The sequence below is a fragment of the Pollachius pollachius genome, assembly GCF_949987615.1.
Source record: "Pollachius pollachius genome assembly, chromosome: 6".
Taxonomy (NCBI): Eukaryota; Metazoa; Chordata; class Actinopteri; order Gadiformes; family Gadidae; genus Pollachius; species Pollachius pollachius.
Window position 1 is genome coordinate 9,649,699 of NC_136939.1, and position 14,203 is coordinate 9,663,901.

The 14,203-nt window shown below is 46.4% G+C and overlaps 1 protein-coding gene across 1 annotated transcript in view; it reads left to right on the plus strand.

Annotated features, from left to right (window-relative positions):
- uvrag (UV radiation resistance associated gene) overlaps positions 1-14,203 on the plus strand; it is a 73,243-nt gene that overhangs the window by 23,996 nt on the left and 35,044 nt on the right. The window contains exons 9-12 of the mRNA XM_079737779.1: positions 432-516; positions 2,978-3,065; positions 3,485-3,545; positions 7,165-7,330. Of these exons, the coding sequence (XP_079593905.1) occupies positions 432-516; positions 2,978-3,065; positions 3,485-3,545; positions 7,165-7,330 (400 nt within the window). The remainder of the gene's footprint in view (positions 1-431; positions 517-2,977; positions 3,066-3,484; positions 3,546-7,164; positions 7,331-14,203) is intronic.

Below are 14,203 nucleotides of genomic sequence, written 5' to 3' on the forward strand. Positions count from 1 at the left end.
GGACTGTGAAGCCAAGCTTCGTTGACTTGGTGTACGGCTCTGATTGTATAATCAGATCCAATCATTTTCGGGCTTTCCAGGGTGATGGTTGAGACACAAAGTGTCTGCCAACTGTATCAAGTATTGTCCTTATCTGCACATTTTTGTTTATTTGCCTAGCTCTGTATTTACACCCTCTGACAAATCCTGTAATCATCTCACACATGCCGTGTGTTTTTTATGTGTCAAAAGGGAAATGGGTTGTGTTCGATCGAATGCGGTCTATTTGATGTCAGACAAACTTCAACAGCAGATGGCACAGAACCAGGAGCTAGCCCACCCACCTGTGCAAATTTAACAGAACATAGTGCAACTAGCAATTTACTCTCTCTCTCTCTCTCTCTGTCCCTTACTTGTTATCTATCATTCTCGTTCGCTATCTCTCTCGCCAGAGGAAGCGTTCTCCTTTCAGCGCCAAAGTCTGGAGGAAGAGAAGGAGTCCTTAGCCAAGCAGCAGAAGGAATGCACCGCCAAGAGGTATATATGAGCCTGTAATTAGCCATCACTTTATCTCTACTTGTGTACACTCAAAACACAAATGGGTCCCTTTTTTACCTCCCCATCCTAAACAGAACAGACGATCGGTAAGCGATTACCCAGGTTCCATTGCACTGAATGAAGTGATCCATTGTGCCAGTCAGTTGTTTTGAAAGTTTTTGAGAAGACATTGTGATGCCTTCTGAGAATAACAAGTGTGGGTGGGGTCTCTAGGACTGAGCCAAGGGTGTCTTTTTGTGTGTTTTTAACTAGAGACTATGTATACTCTTCTAAAAGAAGGGTTTGTTTACTAAGGCCTAAGGCGGGAGCGGAGGGTGGCCCGCTGAAGCCCGCCCCTACCTCCGCATACGAGTCACAGTTTTTTTTTGTCTCCAGCGTACCTGGCAACTGCGGGTAGTTCAGCCTCGACCCGGGAAACACTAGCAGGGCCCAAGGAAATTATTCCTTTCAGAGGAAATGAACACTGACACTTCTGCATCTGCCCAGTGTCTGCTCCATGAACTCTCTGATTCTTTCATTTAGCCTAGTTGGTTCTTGATGTCTTGTTGTATTTTATTTAACATAAGAAATAGTGGTTGGACTTGCAGTCTATGCATTTAATGCCTGTAGAAAGTTCCAATGTTTTGCTTACTGTTCATTTTACCTACCATTATTTGTTGATTGCATTTCACGGTAGTTATGCCTGCTGCAGTTCGAGGCATTCCTGAAAGCTAGGATCCCTCTTTTCTGGTCCTTCTCAAGGTTGCTTTTCCCACTGGGTTTTGGGGAGGCCCTTCTCAGGTCTTAAGGTTAAACAGCGTCCTATAATGCGGGCCTGTAAAGTGCTTTGAGACTAACTGTAAGCTAAAGGGATACACCAATAACCTAGACTTGAACTCTTCATTAACGAAGCTGAGGCTAAACAATCATATATACATAAAGATACATCCATGGGCAAATGCCCCGAGTTTGGGTCTGCGTGTTTTTGGTTAGGAAGAGCTTGCCAGATAGGGATGAGTGAATTCTTTTGACGGTATGATCAAGCGGTCAGGACCACTAGTCCCTATGTCTTCTTCTGTCGCATGATAAAAACGGCATCAACAGAGGGTAATGATATGTTGCCTGTCGACCACAAACAAAAGCCAGAGAGAAAATTAAAGTGGAAGGATAGGAAGACAGAGGGGAAGAACGCATCGTATTCAATAACGTCTTCCCCCCGTGAACCTCCTTTTCATCTTTTTCTTTTTTTCTCCTCTCTCTTCATCAAAGACTCTAGACGTAGACCCCTAACCGGTGCCGAGCAGCGTTCCCAATATTAAACGGGGAAACCGAGGAGAACCGCGATTCACCAGATGTCTCTGCATCTCGCCCTCTGCATACAATAACGCCAACGTTTGTGAATATAGAGCTCGAGAAATAGCTTCTTAATCTGACTCTAGTCATGGCAAATATCTGAGGGCTAATATCGAGAGGATGAAAGCGTCACGGTTCGTTCCTTGACGTTGCCCCGTTGAGTCCAATGTTTTTAAAAAGTTTTTAAGGTGCCTTTTTTTTTCATTTGGTGTTACAATATAGCTACTTTTGGAAATGCTGTAGATGATCGATGAACATTGAGAGTCGTCGATGATGCGCTGCGTGGGGAAGGACGCTCAACACGTCTCAGGGCGTTATTGAGCGCTGTCACGCAGGAATGTTGAGTGGCTTGCGGTCTGGCTTGCTGTGACAGCGGAGCGTCTCTCACAATGACGAAGAACTGAGCCGCTCAGTGGTCATTTATTTATGATATGAATTCTTTGAGTCAGGACTTGACCACCTATTTTAAATTTAAAGACCAATATGACTTGTAGAGACCTGGGCAAAGATAGCGAGAGCGCAAATCAGTTTCATGACCCAATGAATCACTCCTGGGGTTAAGAAGAAGCGGACAGTGCGTTGCACTGACACTCCATCGGCCGTTTGTTACACTCTCTAGACTCTCATGTAATGGGCGGCTTAGCGAAGGCAGACTGACATGAGTGTGCTGTCACAGCCCATTACACTACATCCATATACTCTACCCTCCTCCAGCAGCCCCCTGACACGCACACCCACACTCCAGACTTCCTCTGAATTCAACTTGGTCCCGCATGCATCTCTGCTCTTCCTCCCCGGTGGCTCCTCAACTATCGGTTAATTCCCCCTCACAGAATGACGTTCACCGTCTTTCGCTCTCTCTGCGGGACGACAACTGTTCTCCTCCCTGTAGCCAAGGCACACACAGATACTCACGCACACATACTCCCCCACAGCCCCAGCGACGTCACCTTGCACAACTGAAGACTATGGCCTTTGTCTCAGCCTGTCCAGTGACTAAGGGTGTTGTCCATGTGTCTCGCTCTTGCATCCCTCTCTCCAAACCACCCCCTACTTACCTTCTTTCTGACCTCCCCCCCCCCCCCCCCCCAATCCTCCGTCTCTCCAGGGAGCAGTTCCTCAAGTCCAATGCTCAGCTCACCTTCCGTTGTCGACAGCTCCTGTCTGAGCTGTCCTACATCTACCCCATCGCTGTGGTGAGTGTTCAAGGCGGCTTCGGTGTTGAAGCTGTGAAACCATTCATGGAATGGAGGAAAAATGTAAAGCATAAGGTCAAAAATGTGCATAATGTTAGCCCTAAAAAGAAAGATGTTGGATCCACTTGTGTGAAGGATGATTATCTTGTATTGTCATGAGTTCCCCTGTTACCTTCCCCTTGGTATTTCAGGAGGGCTTCCAAACGATATATTTTTTTAATTTTGATTTTCCATAAAGGTAAAAGAAATATATAAACACTCTGAATGCCACCAGCAGTGCTCAGTACTGAAATAATGTAAAGGCTTTCACCCTGCTGCCTTACCCCTGGTTAACCCACAGGGACTTTGTTTTGTGTTCTTGTCTTTTACTTTGTCCTTGTCATTGCCTTTAATCTGAAGCTCCAAACCTAAATCCACAGGCAAATCAGTCGGATTACGTCATCTGTGGAGTCAAGCTGCCCAACTCGGAGGACTTCCAAGGTAATTGACAGCTTGTCTGATTGGCTCCCCATGTTAGAGATGCCTCCATGCCTGTCCTACAGACAACTGGGCTCATCCCGGTTTGCATGTTTTCTATTGCTAAAAAAATATTTTTTTAAGGGCAGTTGATATAAATACGATCGCGTAGGCAGTGCACATGAAATGGCGGAAAATATAATTTTAGTAGAATAGTTTCCAACTTGCGTAATGGTGCAGTTTTACAGGCCCCAGAGGGCCGATAAAAATGCCATCCTGAAACATGCAGGGACTCACCAGTGTCCAACTCTAAAAAAGCTTGTCAAGTCTGTCTTTAACGGGCAGATCGCAACAGGACTGGATACTCAGTGTTCTGCAGCCATGCAGTCTCGGCTCTGTGTTGACCACCTACTGGAGTCTTGTTTCTAAACCACTATCTGCCCACAATAAACACGACCCCATCCTCTTGTCTCCCAAACCTGAGAAGAGCCAGCCTCCGCTGGGCGGTAATGTAAATATGCTGCTATGACAAAGACTTTGTTTGACACACATATCCATGTGATCAAGAGCAAAGGGGTGGGTGAGGTAGATGTGCGTGTGTCTGTGTCTGTGTGTGTGTCTGTGTGTGTGTGTGTGTTCGGGTCAGATGAAGTACCATGATAGGGTAGAAAAGCAGTAACTGGAAAAGGTTTGAACATAACAATTCACCAACCCCATTTTGGAAGCAAGCTTAGAATACATCAGGCCACTTAAAGTGCTCCTCATCATCCAAGAATGCAAAAGATTACTTCCTGTGTATCTGAACCCCTTGGACGGGGCTCCAGTGGTGAGAATTAGGTCCCGAACCCTTATTTTCCACATCTCCAGAATATCTTCATATGAGTCTTTGTATAGCTTAAGAGGAAAAATAGTCCTGTAGACCAAACTCAACAGAGAGAGACGACGAAATGTGTTCCTGAGGTTGTGAAAACCCTTCTAAATACTTTAAGCTCTCCCAATTCTCCCCACTCACATAATTGACCAATGGACGCCGTTCAACAATGTTGGTGTTCCAAGAAGCGGTCTTTCAACCATAGACTTGAGAAGTTATCAAGGGTAAGATCAGCAGCAGGCCGGCTCAATCGTGGTGTTTGCCTCCACAGAAACACGATGTGGATGGCCATATGGGATGTCATATTGTCCAAAGAGAACATTGTGGCGAGAGTTTTGTAAAGGACCACCTTGATAAGCCTAATGGTTTTGGATGGATGCATAGTAGATAGATTTAGAGCGTTCGAAATGGAGCCTTTTGGCTTCTATTCAGCAAAAAAACATTAATAGTGAATACCTTACTCGAACAGTTAAACTGAGTGATGCTGACTTCATGGCTTCAAACTGTTCACGGGTGTAGCCCCCATATCATAGCTTCAACCTATCCTCATGTCCCGCATTGCAAATAAACATTGCCTTGTAGCGCCCGACTGCTATTGAGATGAATGATCACACATATAACAGAAAGCGATGATTATGTGAATGTAGTTAACCACTGTGGATGCAATAAGAGGACTGTGATTTAGGCTACTGCAGGTCAAAGTGAACAAAAAAACTGAAGGTTTGTGGCTGCAGATGTTGAAATGGCTGAAAAAAACTGCTGCGAGCCTTCCACCAATCAGATATGTTCAGCACTGCAAGCCCCAACCCCAAGGTTCCTGAACATTTGGAAAGTCCTACCCCCCAAGCAGGGACATTTTTGGGGGACAAATTATGTCCCCGGAACTTAATTTAGACCCTGGTTCCTGCAGTGGAAAACCAAAGGTTCCTAGTTCCTGCGATGGACAAATTGCCTTCTTCTATAACACGTGAGCACTAGGCATAACTCACCATGTTCCTGTTGTGCGATAGCTCTTTTTCCCAGTGTTAACCTCCAACTTATCTGGTGGGTGTAAGGACAGTATACACAAATACATATTTGAGCCATGAAAATATGAGATAATAAAATACAATTTATTATTTTTCAGTCTGTATGGGATCCAATGTTTTGAAGGAACATCGGGGATCCTCGGGAACGTTGGGAACAAACTTTGCGTGTTCCCGTGCTGAACTTTTCTCACAGCTGGGGGGGGGGGGGACACTTTTGAGTCCATAATTCAGGATCAACCTATCGCCACTTCTCGGCCCCCCCGCTGTGGGGACATCCCTGCTGCTGAAATTCCTTAATAAAGAAGGGGAGTACAGAGCTCTTTATCGCCTCCCTGTCGCCATCCCTCCCCCCTTCAGCTCAAACACCCAGCCAGGCCTGCCGCAAATCACCGCAACACTGTCGTTGACAGTCGATGTGTATTTGCAGCGGTGGTTTGTTCCTCTGTGCCCTGCGTCTGCCCCTGCCTCCAAGCCCTGATAAGGTGGACACCTACCAGTGAGTAGAGCACCAAGCATGCGGGGGTAGACAGCGAGAAAGACATAACCAACATTTCAGTCCCTAACCTCCATCTCCCATCTGGTCGTTTTTCCCTTTGAGCTGGAGTTGTGTGGTTTTGAGGGTGGTCGGTAACAGAGGTGCGGTTTGTTAGCCAATGTCAGAGAGAAATGGGCGATAACGTGGGAGAAAAGAATGGCCCCTGACCCCCGCACTTGACCTCCCCGCTGACCTCTGCTCTCACTGATTGTGGGCTCCGTCGCAGAGGCTGCTTGATCAAGTCTAGAGCTTTCTGGATGGTTGTCTGTCTGAAACGTCCTGAGGCTGAAGGGGGGGATGTTCCACATTATCAGGAGGGGTCAGGGTCAATGGAAGTGCTTTTCTCACCAGGGGGAAAAAGTCTTTTTTTTTGTTTTTCATTACCATAATCTTTTTCAAACACTAAGCTCTACCTGTCTCTTTAGCATAATTGGCCATCAAAGTTTGCACCCAAAGGTCTTGCATCAGTTTCTTTGTATTTTAACTGACCTGACATTCTTGTAAGAAAAACGCCGGACCACAATTGCCTGTGTGCCATGTTGGCAACAATGTGACTGCAAAAATGCAACAAAAAACGTGCAATCTCTTTTATGTAGATAAAAACAAGCCCTGCATGCCAAGTTCTGTTGTATTCAGTATAGTGGTTCTCTGCTCTTTCAAAACAGAGCAATTCAGTTGTGGTTTAGAATTACTTGTGAGCTGTGAAGTAATTTTTACCTACAATCAACATCCTACCCTGTCGAATTTTTTTTTGGATTTAGTTAGGAATTTGTTTACCAGATGTTCTTGGCCATAGTCTTGTCTTGCCACCGAAACCCTATTTTTTTTGATTCTCATCATACTTTCCCACATAAATACAACAGCCTCCTTCTGTGAATACTTCCAAAATCGTCTTCTGCTTGATTCAGCCCTTTCTGTATATAATGTTGTTTGGATTCACAAGATGTGGATATGGATTATGTTCCAACAGTTTATTTCTTCACATAATGAACACCCATCCCCAACACATCAGCAGACAGAATGGCATTGACTGTATGCTTTGAAGATGTTTGATCTTGGATCAAATGTCAGATTGTGGCTCTGTTTTGCATGTTGATTCTTTTTGATTAGTTCAATAACAAGCATGGCGCCTCTGATCCATATTCTCCGATGCCAAGCGCCATGATTTCACGTTGTTAACAGCTGGAACCTCCATTTCTCTCACCACAGCAAAGGATGACGGGAGCGTGGCTGTGGCCCTCGGTTACACGGCGCACCTGGTCCTGATGGTGTCCTGCTTCCTCCAGATCCCTTTACGGTATCCAGTTATCCACAAGGGTTCCCGGTCCTCCATCAAGGACACCATCACCGACAGGCTGACGGAGAAGGAGAGAGAGTAAGTGGATCAAATTACTGGAACGCATTTACCAACTCAATCATCAATCTACACGGTTTTAATATTGATGTGTGCGCATTTGCTTGGGTGTGTGTATGTTGCCGTGTCTTCTTGAGCAGGTTTCCAAATGGCTTATTCAAATCAATTTCATGTACATGAGTGAATATATGTTTTGTTTTACTCAAATCCTGAAGAACAATGACATCTGCCCAAGTATTTCCTGGGCTTGTGAAGCAGTTGTAGTTCTGCATTCCTCACGATACAGTCTTTGCTCTCTCCAGCCGTCAGATCGTTTGTGGCCTTGTTCGATGTGCACAAGCCTGGTATGCGTGCAGGAGCGGTCTGGTATAGGAATCTTTTTCTCTGGAACATTATCAGTGCATTTCCAGATTTATTTTCAGTTTGAAGACATATCTTTACAGAGTGTATACATGCTACAGAAGAATACCAAAATAAGTTGCAAATTTTTTTGGCAGACCTTGGCGTAGTATTTGTCTCCAACTTAACCTAAAATGATAAATGCAACGTTGTTTAGATGCATAATATAATTAAGGCCAGTCCATGCCGGAGACCTACTAAGAATCAATCAGTTTACCCCCCCCCCCTTGATTAATGCAATGTTAGTGCACATTGAAATCAATAACTTTGAATGCATTAAACCCTTTATAGATGGGTTGAATCAAAACATGTGAATTGACATGCCAAGATATCCAAGTATCTTGGCTTGACATTTAATTTTCAGTTGAAACAAGATGTGATTGTCATCAATAATGCAGTCCAAAGTAATCGTGGCTGTCTCTACCAATAAACATCATGCAGAATTGTATATCCCGTTGTTTTTTGAGTGCATCACAAATGTCTGCATATGCTCAACTTGGTCAATCCTTTAAAAGGTTTTGACAGCAGTGTAGACCGTAGACTCAAGAGGCCTTTGGAGAAGGAGTGTGAAACATCTGTTATCTATACATAATCAATAGATTTTTAATCAAAACCATAGAAAATACAGATGCATATCATTAAGGAGATGGTATGGGTTTCTTGATCCAGGATGCCTACAGGTAAGGTTGAGGACATTAAGGATGGAACCAATACCTTTCGGCCAAGCCACTCGACAATCAATTTCAAAGCAGTAGAAACGCAATACAGCCACATTCATCTTTTAAAAGTGGTAGTTTTCACCATATCTGCTTGAAATGGAGAGCACTCCAAGCTGAAGTGGTTAGAAATTCCACCTTTTGATCTGTTCGTACCATCAACCTTGTTTTGTACCTTGTGGAATTTAGGTAATGATTTTATTAGAATTTCTATGATTGCTGAATTATTTACAGTCTCGATTTACGAGAAATGTTCAAGTTGAAAAGTGACAGATAATGACAAAGCAGAATTTCTCACGTGAGGCTACAGCAGAGTGCCTCCACTGAACTCATCGCACCACAGAGATTAAATTATTATTTGGGTGTGCTATGGTTACCCGTTACTATGCAGTGAACCGAGGTGAAAACCCTCGCACGATGATGCTGCATTGTGAATAATTGCACGTTCGCGGCACGCAGATACCGTCAGGAATGCAGCAACTGGAGCATTCAGGCATTCCATGCATGATGACCCCACTTGCTGTAAGGGAGAGAGGTGGGAGAATGATGGGGAAATTGGTATAATCAGTGTTGTTAGGGCTGGTTATGTGTGTAATTTTTTTCAAAGTGATTAGTAAGGGCAGGTTCAATGCTCTTGGAAGGAGACTGAGAGAAGTATTTAGGTGAAAGAGGCACCGGCTCTGGATTACGTTTTGCCACGCGATGCTTTCAGTCGCAGTGCGATGATTCCTGTCCGCACACAGCCTGTTTAAATGACTTGCCTTTAAAGTATGCAGAGCCTATCCCCGATGTACGTCAGTAACAGAACAGCCCTATGATACAACACCGCAGCATTATTTTCCTATCGTCAATATAGAGTATATCTGTTCAATAGACTATCTGGAGACATTCCGATCAGTGCCTTTTAGATCAAATTCTTCTTAGGCGTTTATTGCACTCTTGCAATTAAAACGATATCATACATTATTTTAGATCCAAGCACTTGTGCTTGGACACTGTCTGCCTAGTGTAAAGCTGTCTGTTGTCTTGCTGGCTGCGACGGTTGGGGTAAGCCTTTGAAACCCAGAGCCGACTCATTATAGTGAATTAAGGACAGGGAAGGAGAGGAGTTCCAGGCCACATGGCCAGCCACGTTAATAACAGTCATAATAACGGGGCTCCGGACTAAATAAGTCTCTCCAGAGCTACACTTTGTGCGTCCCAACATGTTAGCTCGCCACGCAGACTACTACGCAGCCCGCAAACTAGAATAGCCTTGCAGCGGTCTTTTGAATAGTGAACAAGTTGAGAACAAATGTTGGCAATCTTGGCTTTATTTTGCCGCAACCTGCATGCATTTTGAGTACATGTGTGAGATGGAGATATGTAAACAAGCACACGATTCCCTAGCCAACATCTGCTAAGCATTTCGAGTAAAATAATGCTTAGGTTCATATCTGTGTGTGTGTGTGTATGGGCGTGCACATGTTGTGCGTGTGCAGGCACACAGGAGCATTGATCGGAATCAGACGTCATCGCAGTCAAGCACCCAACTCTCTCATTTCTTTTGAGTCCGGACAGCAGGTGTTGAGTCAGATTCGGCATGGCGGAGGTGGAGGGTCGTGTGGTATGTCATTGCCCCGTGGTCCAAAGGTGTGTCTACACCGTTGGGATTCCCAGGCCCACAGTGCAGGATATTTACCTTCACACTGTCAGACACAATAAACCTGCTGGGAGTCCATGGGTGTCGGGACAGAAGGGCTCTCTGTGAACCCGGACCCGACTCGATAGCTGAGCAGCCCCGTACGCTCGGATGACCCCTCACCCCCACTCCCCCCCTCGCCTCCCCGGCTCTTCCTATCCCCCCCCCCCCCCCCCCACCCCATCCACCAAAGTTTATGAGTCGCGAGGCCTCGTGTGTAAGCAGACACAGAGCCAAATGATGTGTGGGAAGACGGAAAGCAACCAGTCTAAACTGGGGAACGTGTACAAAGACTGGCGATTAAAGTGTCGGAAAGAGGCAGCCAATGATGATGAGTTAGGCGATGCGGGAACACGAGCTCAAAGGGTGGCAGAATTAGCCCAACAGCCTATCGTTCACGTAGCGTGCTCGAATGAAAACCACAATCTCGATATTTTTGATTTTTTTTTTTTCGACCGGGGAAAATATAATGGTCTTCAGGAAGCTTCTGCTGTTCCCCCGGGGCCCCTGCCATGTGGTTAAGGGCCGTTGCACTCAGTGTGGCAGGCAGGACGTGCTTGAGGATCCCAACCAGAATAGACTCTGTAACAAGGGCCCCCACCCTGTACTTAAACTAGGTAATAGTCCCAACTTTTGGAGGGGACAAACATTTCAGCCGGTCGCTTCTCAACAATCTTTGTAGAAGTCGAAAAATATTGAATAAATATAATGGCCATTACCAGTAACGGTATATCTGTCAGTTGGGGTGTGTAGGGCTCCGAAATGGCCCCCGACATACTAGCCTTTCCCGCTGTGGTGTAGCCCAAGATAAAATCACTATCAATTTGATAACAACCATCCTCTCAGCCAAACTAAAATCAGCCGTGTTGCCCTTGGGTCATAGGACATCCGTTTTTTTTTTTTTTTTTTTAATTTTTCCAATTATGTGGAGAGCCTTACTTTCCCAATCGATGCTCTGCCTGACACAAGCTCATCACTATTTCGAGTTAGCAGCATTCTCCTCTCTGACACATTCTCTGAAATCCACAGGCTCCTAAAGACATGTTGCGCACACATTTTGTCCTGGGGAGAACCTTGTCCTGCTGTGTCTGATTGCATGGGTGTGTGTGTGTGTGGGTGGGGGGTGGGGGGAGATGCGATCCAGATGTCTTCCGTGTGATTGAGACCAGAGCCTGGCTATTAAAAGCGAAACGCTGGACAGCCCCGTGGTTTAGCCCACATATCAATGCCAATCCATTTTCCTCTTTCCCCTTTTTCTTTTCATAAATTTTTCTTCCTATTCACGACAGTTTGAAGGAGAATGGTGGGTGGTGGGGGATATATAAATATATATATATATATATATATACATGAGAAGGGATTTACACATTACCACCTGGACCAAGTATAAAGGGAAAGCGAGTGGAAGTACTCGTGTTAGTGCCAGGCAAACCATGGGAGGCCTGGATAAGAAGAGTGAAACCTCGCGAGGCTCAAAGGAAAAAGGCAGCAGGGTTATTGTTATGAGTCTCCGCCTGGGCTTCGCGTCTCCTAATGTGGTCCATGTGGACAGGCCGAGACGGAGGCTGCCCTTCCACACCGACCCCTGCCGCCCGCCCGCCCCCTCCCCACCAGGTCACACAGCAGGCCGTCAACAGATCAAGCCTTTGGTGTCGGAGACGAGACCTGGCCGCTCCTATGAAGGGCCGAATTCAGACGCATGAAACGAAACGTTTTGCTCGGTACAAGTGCTTTGGGTCTACTGTATGCTCTTTCACCATTTATCGTTCAAGGACAAATATGAACATCTTTCACGACATTGGAGAGAGAGAAAAGAACTCTGGTGAGGGCCAGTTCAGTTGGCTCGTCCTCGCATCACGTTGAAGGCCCTTCTGCTACGCAACCTGCCCGATGGTTCTGTGTTCACCTTTCATTACACGGCAAACGAGAAGCATCTGCCATAGATGAGACGCCTGTGCGAAGAGGGATGCTGCGAATTAGAGGAGTGTGACCCAGCGAGCTTAGGAAGATCAAATTCTGTTTTCATATTTCCTCCGACAGACGAGCTCTGAATTTGTACAAAAGACTATCAGAACAGAATCTTTCACGCTATCAGGCCTCTCTCTCTCTCTCTCTCTCTCTCTCTCTCTCTCTCTCTCTCTCTCTCTCTCTCTCTCTCTCTCTCTCTCTCTCTCTCTCTCTCTCTCTCTCTCTCTCTCTCCATCTGTCCGGCTCTCTCTCTCTCTCTCTCTCTCTCTCTCTCTCTCTCTCTCCATCTGTCCGGCTCACTCTCCCGGGCATTCTCTCTCGCTCGCTTTCTTTCTCACTCTCATTGTGCTTTGTGCTTAGACCCTCGTGACACTGAGTTGCAAACGGACCTGATACCGCCGTGATGTTGGAACATTCCGTGTAAATAGGTGTTTTAATTTGTTTTGTTGTTATCCGGTTAAGGGGGGGAAACCAAATTATAGGTTGTCCGTTGGATTGGGGAAGATAACCAAGATGGCGCCGTGCCCATAAACACCATTGAGGGGTTCTGGACTGGGCCTCGCTCCTCTCCTCCGGCTCTGGATTTGATTAAAACCATAGAAGAAATCAAGGGGCTGCAGGATCTGCCGGGTGGGGGGGAAGAAATACGGGGCGGCTGGATTTCCTTAAGGGCCCCGATGTAAACCGGAGACGACAAGCTGCTCGCAGCGAGCGGAGCGGAGACGCTCAGGAGACACGTTAACGGCACGCAGCGCGACGGCGGAGCAGTCACGGCGGGGCCGCAGATGAGAGCAGCGGCGGTCATTAAAATACCTCTCACTGACAGATGCTCAGTGTATCATTCCACCGATATTGGAGATTACAGCCCGCCGTGATTTATACCGCAACCACTGCCGTTTAGGCTCTGACAGTCGCAGTGGCAGGTGTTTTTTCCTTTTTCTTATTTTTTTTCTTTTTGGTCGAAGCGAAGGGGCTGGGTGATTTATGGTTCCACGCCGTTTAGAATGTCACGTTAAAGCGGCGCTGTGAAACTTACAGGCACCTCCCCCCCGGGTCACCCCAACCAGCCTTTCAAATGCACTTTGGTGAACCAAAACACACGCATAGTATGGCAAGATACCCTCCCTCCGTAGAACACACACCTACACCTACACACACACCTACACACACACCTAAATACACACACCCACACCTACACCTACACACACACCTACACACACACACCTAAATACACACACCCACACACACACACACACACACACACACACACACACACACACACACACCCCTACACACACACACACACTCTTCCAAACAGGGCTTGAAATATTGGCCGAGCCCCCCTCTTTCGGGCAAACGATCCCGGTCTGTTGTTTTGCTACTTCTCCCAGTCTTAATGAAGCTGTCTAAACAGGCTCGCTGACACATGTGCGGATGCCGGCCCACTGTATACACTGGAGGAGGTCAGCCAGTCACCGGGACTATTCCCGCCGCGCGCTCAGGAACCAGATTACGGCGGAGCCACGACCACCCAGCCACACACGTTTTCTCCTCCTCCCCCTTCTCTCCTGTACACTCCGCAATGGCTCCCCAGAGATCCAGACACTCGCTTTAACACACTGAACGGTACACAGGCAGGGATACATGCACCGCATGCAGGAGCCGTGTGTGAGCTACAGCCCCATGACCCCCTGCACGGCGCTCTTCCCCACAGGCCTAGAGAAACTGCTGCTTTTTAAGGGGAGGACGGCCATTTTAAGAGATTCGAGAGACTGGAATCTCTCTCCTCCATTTTGACTCTTTATCGATACAGTTCTAATCATGCATTGTGTGTCCAACTGTGTGCTTCAAAGCAGAGCTCATTGGGTTTTTTTGTTATGTAAGAAACCACATCATATCCACTCACAAATAGCCACGGATCCGGCTGGGGAGACAGTAAAACGTCCCTTTATTGGAAGTCAATAAAGACGCCATGTGCGGTATTCATCTCCACCGAGGCCCATGGAATCGTGCTCACGTTTCTTCTGTCTGTTTATTGATGGGAACGCACTCCCAAACGAAAATAACGGAACAAAAGAGGCCAACCGCAGAATGGACATGCCATACCATCTCTCGACCTATCCCTTCATT